Raw genomic sequence first — 24,996 nt, 5'->3', positions numbered from 1 at the left:
CACCCTAAGCATCACACGATGACCAGTCACCCTAAGCATCACCTGATGCTGTCTTCCTAAGCATCACATGATGCTGTCTTCCTAAGCATCACATGATGCTGTCTTCCTATGTCAGATCTATCAAAGTGATCCATTTTTACATCACAGCGGTTCACGACACATCCATTATCAATGAAAATGAGATGGTTAGAATGATCCGCAATGTTTTTTCCTCTCTATCAGTATGGCTCTGTGTCTACCTGACAGACAGACTGCCTACCTGACAGACTGCCTACCTGACAGACTGCCTACCTGACAGACAGACTACCTGACAGACAGACTGCCTACCTGACAGACAGACTGCCTGCCTGCCTGAAATATGGGAGAGTATATCTGTTTATCAGAGACAGACAGGGTTCTTAGTGTAGAGAGAGACAGACAGGGAGCTTAGTGGAGAGAGAGACAGACAGGGAGCTTAGTGGTGAGAGAGACAGACAGGGAGCCTAGGGGAGAGAGACAGACAGGGAGTTTAGTGGAGAGAGAGACAGACAGGGAGTTTAGTGGAGAGAGAGACAGACAGGGAGTTTAGTGGAGAGAGAGACAGACAGGGAGCTTAGTGGAGAAAGAGACAGACAGGGAGCTTAGTGGAAAGAGAGACAGACAGGGAGCTTAGTGTAGAGAGAGACAGACAGGGAGTTTAGTGGAGAGAGAGAGACAGACAGGGAGCTTAGTGAAGAGAGAGACAGACAGGGAGCTTAGTGGAGAGAGAGACAGACAGGGAGCTTGGTGGAGAGAGACAGACAGGGAGCGTAATGTAGAGAGAGACAGACGGGGAGTTTAGTGGAGAGAGAGACAGACAGGGAGCTTAGTGGAGAGAGAGAGACAGACAAGAAGCATAGTGGAGAGAGAGACAGGCAGGGAGGGAGACAATGAGCCTTGGTAAGGGGTGAACTGAGGTGTGTTCCTGTCTCCTGTAGAAAGACACATCATCAACAACAGCATCAGGCCATACAAGCCTTCTGAGTCTCTCCTCCCAGTCCTACAAGCCCTCTAAGACTCTCCTCCCAGCCCTACAAGCCCTCTGAGACTCTCCTCCCAGCCCTACAAGCCCTCTGAGTCTCTCCTACCAGCCCTACAAGCCCTCCGAGTCTCTCCTACCAGCCCTACAAGCCCTCTGAGACTCTCCTCCCAGCCCTACAAGCCCTCTGAGTCTCTCCTACCAGCCCTACAAGCCCTCCGAGTCTCTCCTACCAGCCCTACAAGCCCTCTGAGTCTCTCCTACCAGCCCTACAAGCCTTCTGAGACTCTCCTACCAGCCCTACAAGCCTTCTGAGACTCTCCTAGCAGCCCTAAAAGTCCTCTGAGACTCTCCTCTCAGCCCTACAAGCCCTCTGACTCTCCTCCCAGCCCTACAAGCCTTCTGAGACTCTCCTACCAGCCCTACAAGCCTTCTGAGACTCTCCTACCAGCCCTACAAGCCCTCTGAGACTCTCCTACCAGCCCTACAAGCCCTCTGAGACTATCCTCCCAGCCCTACAAGCCCCCTGAGACTCACCTCCCAGCCCTAAAAGCCCCCTGAGACTCTCCTCCCAGCCCTACAAGCCCCCTGAGACTATCCTACCAGCCCTACAAGCCCTCTGAGACTCTCCTCCCAGCCCTACAAGCCCTCTGAGACTCTCCTACCAGCCCTACAAGCCCTCTGAGACTCTCCTACCAGCCCTACAAGCCCTCTGAGACTCTCCTCCCAGCCCTACAAGCCCCCTGAGACTCTCCTACCAGCCCTACAAGCCCTCTGACTCTCCTACCAGCCCTACAAGCCCTCTGACTCTCCTCCCAGCCCTACAAGCCGTCTGACTCTCCTCCCAGCCCTACAAGCCGTCTGACTCTCCTACCAGCCCTACAAGCCCTCTGACTCTCCTACCAGCCCTACAAGCCCTCTGACTCTCCTACCAGCCCTACAAGCCCCCTGAGACTCTCCTACCAGCCCTACAAGCCCTCTGACTCTCCTACCAGCCCTACAAGCCCTCTGACTATCCTCCCAGCCCTACAAGCCCTCTGACTCTCCTACCAGCCCTACAAGCCCTCTGACTCTCCTCCCAGCCCTACAAGCCCTCTGACTCTCCTACCAGCCCTACAAGCCCTCTGACTCTCCTCCCATCCCTACAAGCCCTCTGAGACTCTCCTCCCAGCCCTCTGAGACTCTCCTCCCAGCCCTCTGAGACTCTCCTCCCAGCCCTCTGAGTCTCTACTCCCAGCCCTCTGAGTCTCTCCTCCCAGCCCTACAAGCCCTCTGAGACTCTCCACCCAGCCCTCTGAGTCTCTCCTCCCAGCCCTCTGAGTCTCTCCTCCCAGCCCTCTGAGACTCTCCTACCAGCCCTACAAGCCCTCTTAGACTCTCATCCCAGCCCTACAAGCCCCCTGAGACTCTCCTACCAGCCCTACAAGCCCTCTGACTCTCCTACCAGCCCTACAAGCCGTCTGACTCTCCTCCCAGCCCTACAAGCCGTCTGACTCTCCTACCAGCCCTACAAGCCCTCTGACTCTCCTACCAGCCCTACAAGCCCTCTGACTCTCCTACCAGCCCTACAAGCCCCCTGAGACTCTCCTACCAGCCCTACAAGCCCTCTGACTCTCCTACCAGCCCTACAAGCTCTCTGACTCTCCTCCCAGCCCTACAAGCCCTCTGACTCTCCTACCAGCCCTACAAGCCCTCTGACTCTCCTCCCAGCCCTACAAGCCCTCTGACTCTCCTACCAGCCCTACAAGCCCTCTGACTCTCCTACCAGCCCTACAAGCCCTCTGACTCTCCTCCCAGCTCTCTGAGACTCTCCTCCCAGCCCTCTGAGACTCTCCTCCCAGCCCTCTGAGACTCTCCTCCCAGCCCTCTGAGTCTCTCCTCCCAGCCCTCTGAGTCTCTCCTCCCAGCCCTACAAGCCCTCTGAGACTCTCCACCCAGCCCTCTGAGTCTCTCCTCCCAGCCCTCTGAGTCTCTCCTCCCAGCCCTCTGAGACTCTCCTACCAGCCCTACAAGCCCTCTGAGACTCTCCTCCCAGCCCTACAAGCCCCTGAGACTCTCCTACCAGCCCTACAAGCCCTCTGACTCTCCTACCAGCCCTACAAGCCCTCTGACTCTCCTCCCAGCCCTACAAGCCGTCTGACTCTCCTCCCAGCCCTACAAGCCCTCTGACTCTCCTACCAGCCCTACAAGCCCCCTGAGACTCTCCTACCAGCCCTACAAGCCCTCTGACTCTCCTACCAGCCCTACAAGCCCTCTGACTCTCCTCCCAGCCCTACAAGCCCTCTGACTCTCCTACCAGCCCTACAAGCCCTCTGACTCTCCTCCCAGCCCTACAAGCCCTCTGACTCTCCCACCAGCCCTACAAGCCCTCTGACTCTCCTCCCAGCCCTACAAGCCCTCTGACTCTCCTACCAGCCCTACAAGCCCTCTGACTCTCCTACCAGCCCTACAAGCCCTCTGACTCTCCTACCAGCCCTACAAGCCCTCTGACTCTCCTCCCAGCCCTACAAGCCCTCTGACTCTCCTCCCAGCCCTACAAGCCCTCTGACTCTCCTACCAGCCCTACAAGCCCTCTGACTCTCCTACCAGCCCTACAAGCCCTCTGACTCTCCTACCAGCCCTACAAGCCCCTGAGACTCTCCTACCAGCCCTACAAGCCCTCTGACTCTCCTACCAGCCCTACAAGCCCTCTGACTCTCCTCCCAGCCCTACAAGCCCTCTGAATCTCCTACCAGCCCTACAAGCCCTCTGACTCTCCTCCCAGCCCTACAAGCCCTCTGACTCTCCTACCAGCCCTACAAGCCCTCTGACTCTCCTCCCATCCCTACAAGCCCTCTGAGACTCTCCTCCCATCCCTACAAGCCCTCTGAGACTCTCCTCCCAGCCCTCTGAGACTCTCCTCCCAGCCCTCTGAGTCTCTCCTCCCAGCCCTCTGAGTCTCTCCTCCCAGCCCTCTGAGACTCTCCTCCCAGCCCTCTGAGACTCTCCTCCCAGCCCTCTGAGACTCTCCTCCCAGCCCTCTGAGTCTCTCCTCCCAGCCCTCTGAGTCTCTCCTCCCAGCCCTACAAGCCCTCTGAGACTCTCCACCCAGCCCTCTGAGTCTCTCCTCCCAGCCCTCTGAGTCTCTCCTCCCAGCCCTCTGAGACTCTCCTACCAGCCCTACAAGCCCTCTGAGACTCTCCTCCCAGCCCTACAAGCCCCCTGAGACTCTCCTACCAGCCCTACAAGCCCTCTGACTCTCCTACCAGCCCTACAAGCCCTCTGACTCTCCTCCCAGCCCTACAAGCCGTCTGACTCTCCTCCCAGCCCTACAAGCCCTCTGACTCTCCTACCAGCCCTACAAGCCCCTGAGACTCTCCTACCAGCCCTACAAGCCCTCTGACTCTCCTACCAGCCCTACAAGCCCTCTGACTCTCCTCCCAGCCCTACAAGCCCTCTGACTCTCCTACCAGCCCTACAAGCCCTCTGACTCTCCTCCCAGCCCTACAAGCCCTCTGACTCTCCCACCAGCCCTACAAGCCCTCTGACTCTCCTCCCAGCCCTACAAGCCCTCTGACTCTCCTACCAGCCCTACAAGCCCTCTGACTCTCCTACCAGCCCTACAAGCCCTCTGACTCTCCTACCAGCCCTACAAGCCCTCTGACTCTCCTCCCAGCCCTACAAGCCCTCTGACTCTCCTCCCAGCCCTACAAGCCCTCTGACTCTCCTACCAGCCCTACAAGCCCTCTGACTCTCCTACCAGCCCTACAAGCCCCCTGACTCTCCTACCAGCCCTACAAGCCCCCTGAGACTCTCCTACCAGCCCTACAAGCCCTCTGACTCTCCTACCAGCCCTACAAGCCCTCTGAGACTCTCCACCCAGCCCTCTGAGTCTCTCCTCCCAGCCCTCTGAGTCTCTCCTCCCAGCCCTCTGAGACTCTCCTACCAGCCCTACAAGCCCTCTTAGACTCTCATCCCAGCCCTACAAGCCCCCTGAGACTCTCCTACCAGCCCTACAAGCCCTCTGACTCTCCTACCAGCCCTACAAGCCGTCTGACTCTCCTCCCAGCCCTACAAGCCGTCTGACTCTCCTACCAGCCCTACAAGCCCTCTGACTCTCCTACCAGCCCTACAAGCCCTCTGACTCTCCTACCAGCCCTACAAGCCCCCTGAGACTCTCCTACCAGCCCTACAAGCCCTCTGACTCTCCTACCAGCCCTACAAGCTCTCTGACTCTCCTCCCAGCCCTACAAGCCCTCTGACTCTCCTACCAGCCCTACAAGCCCTCTGACTCTCCTCCCAGCCCTACAAGCCCTCTGACTCTCCTACCAGCCCTACAAGCCCTCTGACTCTCCTACCAGCCCTACAAGCCCTCTGACTCTCCTACCAGCCCTACAAGCCCTCTGACTCTCCTCCCAGCTCTCTGAGACTCTCCTCCCAGCCCTCTGAGACTCTCCTCCCAGCCCTCTGAGACTCTCCTCCCAGCCCTCTGAGTCTCTCCTCCCAGCCCTCTGAGTCTCTCCTCCCAGCCCTACAAGCCCTCTGAGACTCTCCACCCAGCCCTCTGAGTCTCTCCTCCCAGCCCTCTGAGTCTCTCCTCCCAGCCCTCTGAGACTCTCCTACCAGCCCTACAAGCCCTCTGAGACTCTCCTCCCAGCCCTACAAGCCCCCTGAGACTCTCCTACCAGCCCTACAAGCCCTCTGACTCTCCTACCAGCCCTACAAGCCCTCTGACTCTCCTCCCAGCCCTACAAGCCGTCTGACTCTCCTCCCAGCCCTACAAGCCCTCTGACTCTCCTACCAGCCCTACAAGCCCCCTGAGACTCTCCTACCAGCCCTACAAGCCCTCTGACTCTCCTACCAGCCCTACAAGCCCTCTGACTCTCCTCCCAGCCCTACAAGCCCTCTGACTCTCCTACCAGCCCTACAAGCCCTCTGACTCTCCTCCCAGCCCTACAAGCCCTCTGACTCTCCCACCAGCCCTACAAGCCCTCTGACTCTCCTCCCAGCCCTACAAGCCCTCTGACTCTCCTACCAGCCCTACAAGCCCTCTGACTCTCCTACCAGCCCTACAAGCCCTCTGACTCTCCTACCAGCCCTACAAGCCCTCTGACTCTCCTCCCAGCCCTACAAGCCCTCTGACTCTCCTCCCAGCCCTACAAGCCCTCTGACTCTCCTACCAGCCCTACAAGCCCTCTGACTCTCCTACCAGCCCTACAAGCCCTCTGACTCTCCTACCAGCCCTACAAGCCCCCTGAGACTCTCCTACCAGCCCTACAAGCCCTCTGACTCTCCTACCAGCCCTACAAGCCCTCTGACTCTCCTCCCAGCCCTACAAGCCCTCTGAATCTCCTACCAGCCCTACAAGCCCTCTGACTCTCCTCCCAGCCCTACAAGCCCTCTGACTCTCCTACCAGCCCTACAAGCCCTCTGACTCTCCTCCCATCCCTACAAGCCCTCTGAGACTCTCCTCCCATCCCTACAAGCCCTCTGAGACTCTCCTCCCAGCCCTCTGAGACTCTCCTCCCAGCCCTCTGAGTCTCTCCTCCCAGCCCTCTGAGTCTCTCCTCCCAGCCCTCTGAGACTCTCCTCCCAGCCCTCTGAGACTCTCCTCCCAGCCCTCTGAGACTCTCCTCCCAGCCCTCTGAGTCTCTCCTCCCAGCCCTCTGAGTCTCTCCTCCCAGCCCTACAAGCCCTCTGAGACTCTCCACCCAGCCCTCTGAGTCTCTCCTCCCAGCCCTCTGAGTCTCTCCTCCCAGCCCTCTGAGTCTCTCCTCCCAGCCCTCTGAGTCTCTCCTCCCAGCCCTCTGAGACTCTCCTCCCAGCCCTCTGAGTCTCTCCTCCCAGCCCTCTGAGTCTCTCCTCCCAGCCCTCTGAGACTCTCCTCCCAGCCCTCTGAGTCTCTCCTCCCAGCCCTCTGAGTCTCTCCTCCCAGCCCTCTGAGTCTCTCCTACCATCTGAGCCTCCTGTCCGCCCGCCCGCTATCAGTCGTGATGTTGTTCACACAGAAACAAACCCTTTCCTCTCCTTTCTTCTTCCACTAGCTGTCTTATTGCAGGTTTGTGGTTTTCAGTGCATGATCACACCATAACACACACACCCCATAACACACCCCATAACACACCCCATAACACACACACACCCCATAACACACCCCATAACACACCCCATAACACACCCCATAACACACACACCCCATAACACAGAAACACACACACCATAACATAACACACACCACAACACACACACCACAACATAACACACACCACAACACACACACACCACAACACACACACCATAACATAACACACACCACAACACACACACACCACAACACACACACCATAACATAACACACACCACAACACAAACACCATAACACACACACCATAACATAACACACACCACAACACACACCACACCATAACACACACACACCATAACATAACACACACCACAACACACACACCACAACATAACACACACCACAACACACACACACCACAACACACACACCATAACATAACACACACCACAACACAAACACCATAACACACACACCATAACACGCACACCATAACATAACACACACCACAACACAAACACACCACAACACACACACCATAACATAACACACACCACAAAACACACACATCATAACATAACACACACCACAAAACACACACACACACCATAACACACACACCATAACACACACACCATAAAACACACACCATAACACACACCCCATAACACACACCATAACACACACACCATAACAGACACCCCAACACACACAACATAACACACACCACAACACTCACACCACAACACTCACACCCCAACACACACAACATAACACACACCACAACACTCACACCACAACACACACACCATAACACATCCCTTCATAAATAAGAGTAAACGGTGCTAAGTATCCAAGTGGGGAATGAGAATACGGATACATGATTTATTTATCTTCTCTCTCTCTCTGTCTCTCTCTCTCTCTCTGTCTCTCTCTCTCTCTGTCTCTCTCTCTCTCTCTCTCTCTCTCTCTGTCTCTCTCTCTCTCCTCTCTCTCTCTGTCTCTCTCTCTGTCTCTCTCTCTCTCCTCTCTCTCTCTGTCTCTCTCTCTCTCTCTCTCTCTCTCTCTCTGTCTCTCTCTCTCTCTCTCTCTCTCTGTCTCTCTCTCTCTCTCTCTCTCTCTGTCTCTCTCTCTCTCTCTCTCTCTCTGTCTCTCTCTCTCTCTCTCTCTCTCTCTGTCTCTCTCTCTCTCTGTCTCTCTCTCTCTCTCTCTCTCTGTCTCTCTCTCTCTCTCTCTCTGTCTCTCTCTCTCTCTCTCTCTGTCTCTCTCTGTCTCTCTCTCTCTCTCTCTCTCTCTGTCTCTCTCTCTCTCTCTGTCTCTCTCTCTCTCTGTCTCTCTCTCTCTGTCTCTCTCTCTCTGTCTCTCTCTCTCTCTCTCTCTCTCTCTCTGTCTCTCTCTCTCTCTCTCTCTCTCTCTCTCTCTCTCTCTCTCTCTGTCTCTCTCTCTCTCCCTGTCTCTCTCTCTCTCTCTCTCTCTCTCTCTCTCTGTCTCTCTCTCTCTCTCTCTCTCTGTCTCTCTCTCTCTCTCTGTCTCTCTCTCTCTGTCTCTCTCTCTGTGTCTCTCTCTCTCTCTCTCTCTCTCTCTGTCTCTCTCTCTCTCTCTCTCTCTCTCTCTCTCTCTGTCTCTCTCTCTCTCTCTCTCTCTCTCTCTCTCTCTCTCTCTCTCTCTCTCTCTCTCTCTCTGACTCTCTGGCATGTTCTGAATCGGATGACTTTGTTTCACCGATTCAGCACTTTCTTCCTCGCCAGATTAAACTAGCTCTTGTTTGTTGGCCTGAATTGCAAATATCTGTATCTGACCTTATTCGGAAAGAGTTAGAGATGAATTTCCCTAAAAACAATTCCCTGAGAGTCTGTTGCCTTCCCAACGAGGCTAGATACATGTTCTAAAGGAGCTGTTAAAACAATGAATGGTGAACTCATTCAGTCAACTCCTATTGGCCAACTCCTATTGGTCAACTCCTATTGGTCAACTCCTATTGGTCAACTCCTATTGGTCAACTCCTATTGGTCAACTCCTATTGGTCAACTCCTATTGGTTAACTCCTATTGGTCAACTCCTATTGGTCAACTCCTATTGGTCAACTCCTATCGGTCAACTCCTATTGGTCAACTCCTATTGGTCAACTCCTATCGGTCAACCCCTATCGGTCAACTCCTATTGGTCAACTCCTATCGGTCAACCCCTATCGGTCAACTCCTATTGGTCAACTCCTATCGGTCAACCCCTATCGGTCAACTCCTATTGGCCAACTCCTATTGGTAAACTCCTATTGGTCAACTCCTATTGGTCAACTCCTATTGGCCAACTCCTATTGGTCAACTCCTATTGGTCAACTCCTATCGGTCAACTCCTAGACTATGAATGAAAGTTTACAACGTCCCACTCTTTCTATCACACAACACACGACACACGACACACAACACACAACACAAAAAACACACAACACAACACACAACACAACACACAACACACAACACACAACACACAACACACAACACAACACACAACACACAACACAACACAACACACAACACACAACACACAACACAACACACAACACACCACACAACACACAACACACAACACAACACACAACACAACACACAACACACAACACAACACACAACACACAACACAAAACACACAACACACAACACACAACACAACACACAACACACAACACATAACACACAACACACAACACACAACACAACACACAACACACAACACATAACACACAACACACAACACACAACACACAACACAACACACAACACACAACACAACACACAACACAAAATAACACACAACACAAAATAACACACAACGTACAACACAACACACAACACAACACACACACCACAACATAACACAACACACACAACACAACACACACACACCACAACACAACACACACACACCATAACACAACACACACACACCATAACACAACACACACACACCACAACACAACACACACACACCATAACACAACACACACACACCATAACACAACACACACACACCATAACACAACACACACACACCACAACACAACACACACACACCACAACACAACACACACACACCATAACACAACACACACACACCATAACACAACACACACACACCACAACACAACACACACACACCACAACACAACACACACACACCATAACACAACACACACACACCATAACACAACACACACACACCACACCACAACACAACACACACAACACACACAACACACACAACACAACACACACATACCATAACACACACAAAAAACACACAACACAACACACACACACCACAACACACACAACACAACACAGCCATACCATAACACACACAACACACACATACCATAACACTCACACACAACACACACATATGTTAAAGGAGGGGTCTTGACCCTAGCCAGGTGCCTTAAATTAGACCACGGAGATCTGAGAGAGAGAAGGAACCTTTAACATACCAAGGATGAGGGTATGAGCTTATGGAAAAGAGGGCAAAGGAGGGAGAACCTCCTAGACTCAACACCAGACGAACAACCCCATTAGAGAACCTCCTAGACTCAACACCAGACGAACAACCCCATTAGAGAACCTCCTAGACTCAACACTGGACAAACACAACCCGATTAGAGAACCTCCTAGACTCAACACCAGAGGAACACAACCCGATTAGAGAACCTCCTAGACCCAACACTGGACAAACACAACCCGATTAGAGAACCTCCTAGACCCAACACCAGACGAACAACCCGATTAGAGAACCTCCTAGACCCGATTAGAGAACCTCCTAGACTCAACACCAGACGAACAACCCGATTAGAGAACCTCCTAGGCCCAACACCGGAGGAACACAACCCGATTAGAGAACCTCCTAGACTCAACACCAGACGAACACCACGATTAGAGAACCTCCTAGACTCAACACTGGACAAACACAACCCGATTAGAGAACCTCCTAGACCCAACACTGGACAAACACAACCCGATTAGAGAACCTCCTAGACTCAACACTGGACAAACACAACCCGATTAGAGAACCTCCTAGACTCAACACTGGATGAACACCACGATTAGAGAACCTCCTAGACCCAACACTGGACAAACACAACCCGATTAGAGAACCTCCTAGAACCAACACCGGAGGAACACAACCCGATTAGAGAACCTCCTAGAACCAACACCGGAGGAACACCACGATTAGAGAACCTCCTAGACTCAACACTGGACGAACACAACCCGATTAGAGAACCTGCTAGACTCAACACTGGACGAACACAACCCGATTAGAGAACCTCCTAGACTCAACACTGGACGAACACACGATTAGAGAACCTCCTAGACTCAACACTGTATGAACACAACCCGATTAGGAAGGTCAAACACGATTTGGTGATTTCTGGTATATCTTTCTAATAAATAAATCGGAGCATGTTTTTGGATTCGTTCAACGGATTTTTACCCGATTCAGTAAAACACCATTGAGAGGTAATATTGACAGTTAAATGTATACTCTTAACGTTTAAAAAACGATGCTGTCGCTGCTTCTTGTTGACAAGACATTTTGATAAATAGCCCAATGCTAAAAACACACAGCTTTAACGTGTCCAAATCAATAACTAATATGCAGAAACAGTTTGAGATGTATTGAATGCCTCAACATTAAAATGTACTATCTACACAAATGCAACAATAGTAATTATACATTTTTATTTTATTTTTAAAAACACCTTATAAAACCGAACAAGCACCAAAAAAAACGGATTGTTTTGACAAGTGGCAATAAATCACTCATATTGATTAGGGGGGTGGGGGGGGGGGGGGCGGGGGGGGTCTGGTCTTTTGAATCTACCACATCAACAACAACAACAATACATTGAAAACAGGAGATGTTTTTTTTTCTCCCTCGCTGGTAAGAGGACAAGCTGTAGTCAGCTGCATTTCAAAGTATTGGTTTTTTTGTGATACGTGGGGTCACCTAAACCAGAAAAATAAACACGACCCTGTTTTTATTAATCACTCCATATGGATTTTATAACGTTTAAAATCAATTGTGCAAGAAAGGGGTGGTATAAGTAACACAGCTTCGAAACCACACGGAATCTGGGAATAATGTGTACATCACTGGTTATAGAGGACAATTTGTAGAAGACAGCCAGAGACAATTTGAAGTGTATGCATTTTGATTCAAGTGGGTCGCCAACGCGGTAAGTGTCAATCACTCATAATCAACAAAATGACGGACAAAACCTTTGTGTTGTAAGTGCGGGTTAGGGTGGGTTAGGGTGGGTTAGGGCGGGTTAGGCGAGGTTAGGGCGGGTTAGGGGCGGGTTAGTGCGGGTTAGTGCGGGTTAGGGTGGGTTAGGGTGGGTTAGTGTGGGTTAGTGTGGGTTAGGGTGGGTTAGGGTGGGTTAGTGTGGGTTAGGGTGGGTTAGGGTGGGTTATGGTGTGTTAGGGTGGGTTAGGGTGGGTTAGGGTGGGTTAGTGTGGGTTAGGGTGGGTTAGGGTGGGTTAGTGTGGGTTAGGGTGGGTTAGTGTGGGTTAGGATGGGTTAGTGTGGGTTAGGGTGGGTTAGGGTGGGTTAGGGTGGGTTAGTGTGGGTTAGGGTCGGTTAGTGTGGGTTAGGGTGGGTTAGGGTGGGTTAGGGTGGGTTAGTGTGGGTTAGGATGGGTTAGTGTGGGTTAGGGTGGCTTAGTGTGGGTTAGGGTGGGTTAGTGTGTGTTAGGGTGGGTTAGTGTGGGTTAGTGTGGGTTAGGGTGGGTTAGTGTGGGTTAGGGTGGGTTAGTGTGGGTTAGTGTGGGTTAGGGTGGGTTAGTGTGGGTTAGTGTGGGTTAGGGTGGGTTAGTGTGGGTTAGTGTGGGTTAGGGTGGGTTAGTGCGTGTGCTGGCTGGCTGGCTGGGCGGGTGGGTGTGTTAGTGTGGGTTAGGGTGGGTTAGTGTGGGTTAGGGTGGGTTAGTGTGGGTTAGTGTGGGTTAGGGTGGGTTAGTGTGGGTTAGGGTGGGTTAGTGTGGGTTAGGGTGGGTTAGTGTGGGTTAGGGTGGGTTAGTGTGGGGTAGGGTGGGTTAGTGTGGGTTAGGGTGGGTTAGTGTGGGTTAGGGTGGGTTAGTGTGGGTTAGGGTGGGTTAGGGTCGGTTAGTGTGGGTTAGGGTCGGTTAGGGTGGGTTAGTGTGGGTTAGGATGGGTTAGTGTGGGTTAGTGTGGGTTAGGGTGGCTTAGTGTGGGTTAGGGTGGGTTAGTGTGGGTTAGGGTGGGTTAGTGTGGGTTAGGGTGGGTTAGTGTGGGTTAGGGTGGGTTAGTGTGGGTTAGGGTGGGTTAGTGTGGGTTAGGGTGGGTTAGTGTGGGTTAGTGTGGGTTAGTGTGGGTTAGGGTGGGTTAGTGCGTGGGCTGGCTGGCTGGCTGGGCGGGTGGGTGTGTTAGTGTGGGTTAGGGTGGGTTAGTGTGGGTTAGGGTGGGTTAGTGTGGGTTAGGGTGGGTTAGTGTGGGTTAGGGTGGGTTAGTGTGGGTTAGGGTGGGTTAGTGTGGGGTAGGGTGGGTTAGTGTGGGTTAGGGTGGGTTAGTGTGGGTTAGTGTGGGTTATACAAAACGCCACACCGAAACGTGGAATAACTTCAACGAATCGACGAATCACAACCCACCGCAGCAGGACATCAACAGTGACAGCGGTTGTCTGTCACTTTTAGTGACAGTTTGACTGTCAAATCAGTGTATTGGCCTGTGGCCAAACTGAGGGAAAAGGGGCGTGTCATTCACCAACCTGAGGGAAAAGGGGCGTGTCATTCACCAAACTGAGGGAAAAGGGAAAACTTTCCTACACACGCCTTTCCTAAACATGCCTTTCCTACACACCTTTCCTAGACACGCCTTTCCTACACACCTTTCCTAGACACACCTTTCCTAGACACACCTTTCCTAGACACACCTTTCCTAGACACGCCTTTCCTACACACCTTTCCTAAACACACCTTTCCTAGACACACCTTTCCTAGACACACCTTTCCTAGACACGCCTTTCCTAGACACGCCTTTCCTAGACACACCTTTCCTAGACACACCTTTCCTAGACACGCCTTTCCTACACACCTTTCCTAAACACACCTTTCCTAGACACACCTTTCCTAGACACACCTTTCCTAGACACGCCTTTCCTACACACCTTTCCTAGACACACCTTTCCTAGACACCTTTCCTAGACACACCTTTCCTAAACACACCTTTCCTAGACACCTTTCCTAGACACCTTTCCTAGACACCTTTCCTAAACACACCTTTCCTAGACACACCTTTCCTAGACACCTTTCCTAAACACACCTTTCCTAGACACACCTTTCCTAGACACACCTTTCCTAGACACCTTTCCTAAACACACCTTTCCTAGACACACCTTTCCTACGCATTTCTCAGAAGTTGGTATTGAAACTATGTAAATACACTCACATATTCTGCTCCTTTTCGGTACCAATTGGTAGATTTAAAAATAGTCTTGATGTTATTATTTAAGGTTGGGAAAGTATTGATGAATAATATAGAAACAGGTTTGTAGAGCCTTTACTCACTAAATATATTGGTAAATTTAAAAAATAGTGTTTTGATTCATCCTGACAGTTGCCATATTCAAGTTCAAACCAGCAAAAATTGGAAGGTGAGAAAAGTGTGCAATAGGGATTGACCAATAGGGATTGACCAATAGGGATTGACCAATAGGGGTTGACCAATAGGGATTGACCAATAGGGGTTGACCAATAGGAGTTGACCAATCTATAGACACACCTCCTCCACATCTCCATTAATACAGTGTACCTGTAGACACACCTCCATTAATACAGTGTATCAGTAGACACACCTCCATTAATACAGTGTATCTATAGACACACCTCCTCCACACCTCCATTAATACAGTATAGCTGTAGACACACCTCCATTAATACAGTGTATCAGCAGACACACCTCCATTAATACAGTCTATCTATAGACACACCTCCATTAATACAGTGTATCAGCAGACACACCTCCATTAATACAGTCTATCTATAGACACACCTCCATTAATACAGTGTATCTATAGACACACCTCCATTAATACAGTGTATCTGTAGACACACCTCCATTAATACAGTGTATCTGTAGACACACCTCCATTAATACAGTGTATCTGTAGACACATCTCCATTAATACAGTGTATCTATAGACACATCTCCATTAATACAGTGTATCTGTAGACACATCTCCATTAATACAGTGTATCTGTAGACACACCTCCATTAATACAGTGTATCAGTAGACACACCTCCATTAATACAGTGTATCTGTAGACACATCTCCATTAATACAGTGTATCTGTAGACACATCTCCATTAATACAGTGTATCTGTAGACACACCTCCATTAATACAGTGTATCAGTAGACACACCTCCATTTATTTGATCTCCACCCAAAACGAATAGCAGGAGAATAACAGGTGAATAACAGGTGAATAACAGGTGAATAACAGGTGAATAGCAGGTGAATAGCAGGTGAATAACAGGTGAATAGCAGGTGAATAGCAGGCGAATAGCAGGTGAATAACAGGTGAATAACAGGTGAATAGCAGGTGAATAACAGGTGAATAGCAGGTGAATAGCAGGTGAATAACAGGTGAATAACAGGTGAATAGCAGGTGAATAACAGGTGAATAACATGTGACTAGCAGGCGAATAGCAGGTGAATAGCAGGTGAATAACAGGTGAATAGCAGGTGAATAGCAGGTGAATAACAGGTGAATAGCAGGTGAATAACAGGTGAATAGCAGGCGAATAGCAGGTGAATAACAGGTGAATAACATGTGACTAGCAGGTGAACAGCAGGTGAATAACAGGTGAATAACAGGTGAATAGCAGGTGAATAGCAGGTGAATAACAGGTGAATAGCAGGTGAATAGCAGGCGAAAAGCAGGTGAATAACAGGTGAATAACAGGTGAATAGCAGGTGAATAACAGGTGAATAACATGTGACTAGCAGGTGAATAGCAGGTGAATAGCAGGTGAATAGCAGGTGAATAACAGGGGAATAGCAGGTGAATAACAGGTGAATAGCAGGTGAATAGCAGGTGAATAACAGGTGAATAACAGGTGAATAGCAGGTGAATAGCAGGTGAATAACAGGTGAATAACAGGTGAATAGCAGGTGAATATAGCAGGTGAATAACAGGTGAATAGCAGGTGAATAACAGGTGAATAACAGGTGAATAGCAGGTGAATAGCAGGTGAATAACAGGTGAACAGCGGGTGAATAGCAGGTGAACAGCGGGTGAATAGCAGGTGAACAGCAGGTGAATAGCAGGTGAATAACAGGTGAATAGCAGGTGAATAGCAGGTGAACAGCAGGTGAACAGCAGGTGAACAGCAGGTGACTAACAGGTGAACAGCAGGTGAATAGCAGGTGAATAGCAGGTGAATAGCAGGTGAACAGCAGGTGAATAGCAGGTGAATAGCAGGTGAATAGCAGGTGAATAACAGGTGAATAACAGGTGAATAGCAGGTGAATAGCAGGTGAATAGCAGGTGAATAGCAGGTGAATAACAGGTGAACAGCATACTATTTATCATGCTTCAGTTCAAGATCAGAATACGAGTAGAGAGAAAAGTTTATAAAAAATAAATCCCTTTCCATTTCCCCTTTCCATTTCCTGTTCCATTTCCCCTTTCCATTTCCTGTTCCATTTCCCCTTTCCATTTCCTGTTCCATTTCCCCGTTCCATTTCCCCTTTCCCCATTCCTTTTCCCGTTCCATTTCCCCTTTCCCCATTCCATTTCCCCTTTCCATTTCCCCTTTCCATTTCCCCTTTCCCCTTTCCCCATTCCATTTCCCGTTCCATTTCCCCTTTCCCCATTCCATTTCCCCGTTCCCCATTCCATTTCCCCTTTCCCCTTTCCCCATTCCATTTCCTGTTCCATTTCCCCTTTCCCCATTCCATTTCCCCTTTCCATTTCCCCTTTCCCCTTTCCCCATTCCATTTCCCGTTCCATTTCCCCTTTCCCCATTCCATTTCCCCTTTCCATTTCCCCTTTCCCCATTCCATTTCCCGTTCCATTTCCCATTTCCCCGTTCCATTTCCCCTTTCCCCGTTCCATTTCCCCTTTCCCCATTCCATTTCCCCTTTCCATTTCCCCATTCCATTTCCCCTTTCCATTTCCTGTTCCATTTCCCCATTCCATTTCCCCTTTCCATTTCCTGTTCCATTTCCCCATTCCATTTCCCCTTTCCATTTCCTGTTCCATTTCCCCATTCCATTTCCCCTTTCCCCATTCCATTTCCCCATTCCATTTCCCTTTCCATTTCCCTTTCCATTTCCCTTTCCCCTTTCCCCATTCCATTTCCCCTTTCCATTTCCCCTTCCCCTTTCCCCATTCCATTTCCCCTTTCCATTTCCCCTTTCCCCTTTCCCATTCCATTTCCCCTTTCCCCATTCCATTTCCCATTTCCCCTTTCCCCATTCCATTTCCCCTTTCCATTTCCCCTTTCCCCTTTCCCCATTCCATTTCCCCTTTCCCCATTCCATTTCCCCATTCCATTTCCCCTTTCCATTTCCCCTTTCCCCTTTCCCCATTCCATTTCCCCTTTCCCCATTCCATTTCCCCTTTCCCTTTCCCCATTCCATTTCCCCTTTCCCCTTTCCCCATTCCATTTCCCCTTTCCCCTTTCCCCATTCCATTTCCCCCCCTTTCCCCATTCCATTTCCCCTTTCCCATTCCATTTCCCCTTTCCCCTTTCCCCATTCCATTTCCCCTTTCCCCTTTCCCCATTCCATTTCCCCCACCATAGTGAAGCAGTTGCAGCAGCCCATTACTTCAACTGCCTTTAACATGGTGCGCAGTCGGGCTACACAGAACTAGGACCAAATCTAATGACATTTTAAATACATTTTATACCACTGTGTTTAAGCCAGAGGAGAACATCTCTTGTAATGGAATTGAGATGAGACATCTCCTGACGTAAAGTGTGAATACAAACAAAATAAGTTGTTGAGGGAGGATAAATCCATGACCAAAACAACAACATAAGTATCTTCTCAAACTGTTGCTTCACATGAAAAAGTCTACGCACACACACACACACACACACACACACACAGACACACACACACACACACACACACACACACACACACACACACACACACACACACACACACACACACACACACACACACACACACACACACACACACACACACACACACACACACACACACAGAAAAACACACACACACACAGAAAAACACACACACACACACACACAGAGAGAAAACACACACACACAGAGAAAACACACACACACACAGAGAAAACACACACACACACACACACACAGAAAAACACACACACACACACACAGAAAACACACACACACAGAGAAAACACACACACACACACAGAGAAAACACACACACACACAGAGAAAACACACACAGACACACAGAGAAAACACACACAGACACACAGAGAAAACACACACAGACACACAGATAAAACACACACAGACACACAGATAAAACACACACAGACACAGAGAAAACACACACAGACACACAGAGAAAACACACACAGACACACAGATAAAACACACACAGACACACAGAGAAAACACACACACACACACAGAGAAAACACACACAGACACACAGAGAAAACACACACACACACACAGAGAAAACACACACAGACACACAGATAAAACACACACAGACACACAGAGAAAACACACACACACACACAGAGAAAACACACACAGACACACAGATAAAACACACACAGACACACAGATAAAACACACACAGACACACAGAGAAAACACACACAGACACACAGAGAAAACACACACAGACACACATCGGTGCAGCTGTTGACTGCTAGAAATCGACAGAAACAGCAGCAGGTTTAAGCAGGTGGCTTGTGTTTCACTACAGTGAACACAGTTTCACGACACTACAATTTTAACCAGCAAACACAACCAGACATACCAAACCCCTAGTTATTACAGCACGGCAAGCCGAAGGAGAAAGGTCTGGATTATACTGCAGTAGAAAACACTGACTGTATGGATACTGCTGTCTGTTATTCTGTAATTGACTAACAGCCAATAATTGTTTATTTACCCACATGATGATGCCTGGTTAAACCAGCCAGAATGAACACCTCTCTCTCTCTCTCTCTCTCTCTCTCTCTATTTTTCTCTCTCCTCCCTCCCTACCCCTCTCTCTCTCTCTCTCTGTCTCTCTGTCTCTTTCTCTCTCCTCCCTCCCTACCCCTCTCTCTCTCTCTGTCTCTCCTCCCTCCCTACCCCTCTCTCTCTCTCCTCCCTACCTCTCTCTCTCTGTCTCTTTCTCTCTCCTCCCTACCCCTCTGTCTCTCTCTCTCTCTCTCTCTCTCTCTCTCTCTCTCCTTTCTCTCTCCTCCCTACCTCTCTCTCTCTTTCTCTCTCCTCCCTACCTCTCTCTCTCTTTTCTCTCTCCTCCCTACCTCTCTCTCTCTGTCTCTTTATCTCTCCTCCCTCCCTCCCTACCTCTCTCTCTCTCTCTCTCTCTGTCTCTTTCTCTCTCCTCCCTACCTCTCTCTCTGTCTCTTTCTCTCTCCTCCCTACCTCTCTCTCTCTGTCTCTTTCTCTCTCCTCCCTCCCTCTCTCTCTCTCTCTGTCTCTTTCTCTCTCCTCCCTACCTCTCTCTCTCTGTCTCTTTATCTCTCCTCCCTCCCTCCCTACCTCTCTCTCTCTCTCTGTCTCTTTCTCTCTCCTCCCTACCTCTCTCTCTGTCTCTTTCTCTCTCCTCCCTACCTCTCTCTCTCTGTCTCTTTCTCTCTCCTCCCTACCTCTCTCTCTGTCTCTTTCTCTCTCCTCCCTACCTCTCTCTCTCTGTCTCTTTCTCTCTCCTCCCTCCCTCTCTCTCTCTCTCTGTCTCTTTCTCTCTCCTCCCTACCTCTCTCTCTCTCTCTGTCTCTTTCTCTCTCCTCCTCCCTACCTCTCTCTCTCTCTGTCTCTTTATCTCTCCTCCCTCCCTCCCTACCTCTCTCTCTCTCTGTCTCTTTCTCTCTCCTCCCTACCTCTCTCTCTGTCTCTTTCTCTCTCCTCCCTACCTCTCTCTCTCTGTCTCTTTCTCTCTCCTCCCTCCCTCTCTCTCTCTCTCTGTCTCTTTCTCTCTCCTCCCTACCTCTCTCTCTCTGTCTCTTTATCTCTCCTCCCTCCCTCCCTACCTCTCTCTCTCTCTCTGTCTCTTTCTCTCTCCTCCCTACCTCTCTCTCTGTCTCTTTCTCTCTCCTCCCTACCTCTCTCTCTCTGTCTCTTTCTCTCTCCTCCCTACCTCTCTCTCTGTCTCTTTCTCTCTCCTCCCTACCTCTCTCTCTCTCTGCCTCTTTCTCTCTCCTCCCTACCTCTCTCTCTCTGCCTCTTTCTCTCTCCTCCCTACCTCTCTCTCTGTCTTTCTCTCTCCTCCCTACCTCTCTCTCTGTCTCTTTCTCTCTCCTCCCTACCTCTCTCTGTCTCTATCTCTCTCCCCCTACCTCTCTCTCTCTTTCTCTCTCCTCCCTACCCCTCTCTCTATCTCTATTTATCTCTCTCCCGCTATCTCGCTATCTCCCTTTCTCACACACACAGTGTTCAGTCTGGTTAAATGAGGCTCTTCATGTGGGTATAAACCAAGTAAGGAGAGCAGTACTAGAACTACCAGGCTACCAGACTACCAGGCTACCAGACACCCAGGCTACCAGTCTACCAGGCGACCAGGCTACCAGGCTACCAGACTACCAGATTACCAGGCTACCAGACTACCAGGCTACCAGGCTACCAGACTACCAGGCTACCAGACTACCAGGCTAAGCTACTGGTTTTGTCCCCCTGAAGGAAAAGCCTCTGATATCTGATTAGTTCACAGACTTTCATCATGGAGATAAGATAATACGTTAGTAGTATGAACATTTCAAGAGCACATAACACCCCTTAGCTTTAATGCTCATTCAAAAATGAAAATGGATTGTACGGATAAATACGTGTTTATGTTGCGCTATTACAGCCTACTATGTTATTACTATGAAATAAGGTTGAATTATTTAGAAAAGTGGGTCTAAGATAATGCAGTGTCTTTCAATTACTGTAACATTATCAATAATAACATTGTGTTATTTCCACCACTATCTATATATTTGTATTTCAAACGTCAAAATAAAACCTACCTTTGAAATATGTTTGAGATTCAATAGAAAACCACACGCCACTCGATTGTGAAGAGATGGGATCCGTGAAATAGACAAGAATAAAACACGTTTTCCTCACCAAACATTTAGCACGATTATGTGTTTGTCAGTGAGGCTACTGGTTCCCTGTCCCGGATATCTGGAGCGGGTTCATTAGTCCCCCAGTCTCTACAGCCTGCTCTCAGGAACAACATCTAACTTAAGGTCAAGCCATTTCAAACGGACAAAAAAAAAAAAAACCGAGCACCGGTTCAAGGGACGACGACATACACCCAACTTTTCAAAACGGATCCCCAGTTGTTTTTTTTCCTGTCGTGTTCACTCGCTGATACAAATCAGATTTTGATTTTGCTAAACAAACTGTCATTCGACAGCAATCAATTGAGACACTGCCTGCGCGTTTTAATCACAAGCTATATGGATTGTTAGGAGTTAAAATAGGCTCCTGAGGGGTAATACTGTAGCTAGACTTTAAATGATTGTGACAAATAAAATATACATCACGTCACTAATGTAAATAGAAAACCTTTATAGGTTCCACTAAACACATTTAAATTAATTAAACACTCCATATAAACACTAGACATTAGACCCAAGACAGTGTAATTAAATCCAAACATAATCCACTCATAGAGTCAAAGGTTAAATCTGAGAGATTAATAATATATTGGATTTTAAATGACTAAAATTCGAACGCAGATTTGAGATAAGCCTCGTGTGAAGTTAAACCGCTGACTGTTGACTTCTTATCATTTCAACAAGACGCCCTGATGACAAGAGGAGAACAGGAGCGTGGTTTAGGGCGTCAGGTAGCGTAGCGGTTAAAGAGCGTTGGGCCAGTAACCGAAACGACTTCTGGTTTGAGTCTCCAAGCCGACTGGGTGGAAAGCCCTGTCGGTGTTCCCTTGAGCAAGGCACTTTGACCCTACTTGCTCATGTAAATCGCTCTGATTAAAGAGCGTCTGCTAAATGACATGCATGTTTTAAAAACACCGAGTACACTAAAACTGTTGAAATGTAATCTCAATTAATAAAATATTAGATCAATTGATAGGCTATTTAGGCTGTAATTCTACACTCCATTTTAAAAATCATAGATTTTGTGTGTAAAATGTAGATACAACGACGGCCCCGGGGAACTAGTGGGCTCACGACGGCGCCTGCGGCAAGAGGAATAACCGTCGCTAAACGAGAGCCCGGTTGACAGTTCCAGCGTATAAAACACATAACACACTGTTCAGCTGTCACTATCCGTCGTTGACTATGTGACTGCCTGTAAGGGATATAACATCTTAATGTGTTAACACGGAGATTTTGACTTGATAATCTAAAACATATGCTGACAGAGAGGCTTCAATTCACGTCCAAACAGCCTAAAATCACGAGGACTAGACGAGTGTTGCTCTACAATCTATAGGGAAACACATCGCTATCTTCTTCTTTTTCTAAGGCTTTAAGGGTAAAATAATTATCTAGCCATTAGCTATTATGTCAGTTTTAGTCATGTCTCAAATCACACGTTTGTGTGAACATTTGACATGTTTTGGTTGTTGTAAGTAAAGCGGTAAAAGCCCAAATGAATCGCTCCGGAATAAAACTTACCTTCTTCACCGATAACTATTTGTGGTAAACAAACGGCCAGTAAACATCCACAGAGCCACGGTAATATATCCATTTTCCGAGGTGAAGTTTCACCCTTCCCAATCCCGGAGACAAGAACTCGCCGTGAAAGTCTTCTTCCTCGTGCAAACTGTTTTCTCCGGTCACGGTAACACGCGTCTCCACCGGGAAGACGTTGGTCTGTGGTTCGGTGTTCAACACAACGGCGATATCAATTCCTACCCGCTTAACCCTTCTCTTGTTTCTTCTTTTTTTAAATGAATAATATTTTCTGCCCCTGTTATTTCAATTCAATAATTTAAAAGATTCAAAACCATTCTGGCCACTGCGGCGTTCAGAATAACGAGAAAAAAATAAAAATAAAACATCAATTCCATCCAGATAATATTCTATTACAAAGAAATTATGGAAAATAAAATAAAAAATCTGTATGAATTCATTCAGAAGTCCGTAGCGGTTTTTAGTCCACGGAATTGATGCTTTCTCTAGCAGATATCTGAAGTGAGTGTTTTGGTTGCCTCCAAACCAGTGAGAAGATATGTGTTTTGTATTTCCTTTGACTTTCTCCCTCCAGCGCATTTACTTGTCCAAAAAAAAAAAAACACAAATCTTAACGAAATAGTCCAACTGTCCAAGGCTCGTCGGTAAAAACGATCTTTCATAGAATGCAAACCAAAACGGTCCGTATTGCCGTTATTACCCAGAGCTCTATAATCTATCGGTAACACTCCGTTCTCTCTCCGCTAGTCCAGGCACACAGCTCCTTCCCTCTGCTCTGATCGGACTATTCTGGCTTGAGTTTTGAAGGCTCCGTGTTCCAGCAGCGAGAGCGCAGGCAGCCAGCATGTGTATGTAATAACGTTAGAGCGGAGCAGCTATCACATTACAGTCAGCACCTCGACCCGCCTCCCCACAGCCGCTGATTAAAGAGGACCACTCACTGCCTGCTGCAGCTTTCTTTCTTTTACTTAGAAAAAAATAGACGGGCAAGGAACTGGAAAAATAGAAGCGGTGCGCGCACACACACACACACACACACACACACAGTCTCATGCCTCATGGGTCGTGAAATACCATGTTGGTGGCTTCATGCAGTAACCACTGACTGGTTGGTAAAAAAAAAGAAGGACTAGTATTTATGGAGAGCGGTGGACAAGACACGTATGCTTAGATATAAACTCCGTATTCTTAGAAAAGAGGAAGAAGCATTAAACCGTCCGCTAGCCACCACCGTCATGGGATTACCAAACAGCTACTGAACAAACATAAGGGAAGTATGGAGATATAACGATGTCAGCAATAACTAAAAAACACTGAGACGGAGAAAGACATGTATCATAAATGATGACTTACAAAGTCCTTCTAAGTCAATAGTGTCCACTCCAACAAACAAACAAAAAATCATTTTTTTAGGACACAAACCATTGTATTTGATTGAAATACAGTAGTACTGTACTGTGAATATGCTGACATGGTGTTACTGCAGTAGTGATAGCTTGACATGCCAACTCAGGCAGCGGAGTGGTAATGTGTGTGGCTGCGCTGGTGATATCAACGCACCAACCGCTTGACAGCCTGCCACGTACAGTAGCGTAACAAGCGGTTGATAGGACTCTAAATAATCACAATAAGACGGGAAAAACAGAAGGAAACAAACACAAACCACTGTCATGAAAAAGACAGAAACATAGACTAAAGATATATGCCAGATGACAATCAAAACCTCATCTCTTCTACAAGGCTATAAAACCCTTACATGTACATACGTCTCACACAAGAAGAGGCAGTATTTATGGAACGTAAAACTCAGAAGAGATAAGAAAACTCTGTATCAATTCAACCATTAGAGCGAGAAAGCTTGAGAAAGAGGGAAATCCGTTTGGGAGTCGAAGGATAAAAGTCCCTCATGGCCACAATGAACACATCAAAGCTTCTTCTCTGCATCCATTCATTTAGAAAACCAATCGTTCCCAGAGCCTACCCGCTGCTCGCTCCATAACGTACCCACCCTGGACCCGCCCAGGCCCGCCCGGTTTGGGTCTCCAACCCACCACACCACCAGCACTAAGTACAGACAC

The 24,996-nt window shown here is 48.7% G+C and overlaps 1 protein-coding gene across 1 annotated transcript in view; it reads right to left on the bottom strand.

Annotated features, from left to right (window-relative positions):
• The window catches only part of LOC115124509 (neuropilin-2-like), a 155,791-nt gene extending 131,950 nt beyond the window's left edge, over positions 1–23,841 (bottom strand). Inside the window, exon 1 of the mRNA XM_065018326.1 lies at positions 22,901–23,841. Coding sequence (XP_064874398.1) covers positions 22,901–22,973 — 73 coding nt within the window. The 5' untranslated portion in view covers positions 22,974–23,841. The remainder of the gene's footprint in view (positions 1–22,900) is intronic.
• Positions 23,842–24,996: the final 1,155 nt, after the last annotated feature.

The sequence above is a fragment of the Oncorhynchus nerka genome, linkage group LG1 (assembly GCF_034236695.1).
Source record: "Oncorhynchus nerka isolate Pitt River linkage group LG1, Oner_Uvic_2.0, whole genome shotgun sequence".
Classification (NCBI taxonomy): domain Eukaryota; kingdom Metazoa; phylum Chordata; class Actinopteri; order Salmoniformes; family Salmonidae; genus Oncorhynchus; species Oncorhynchus nerka.
Note: the sequence above shows the minus strand (reverse complement) of the source record. Positions and strands in the feature narration are given on the sequence as shown.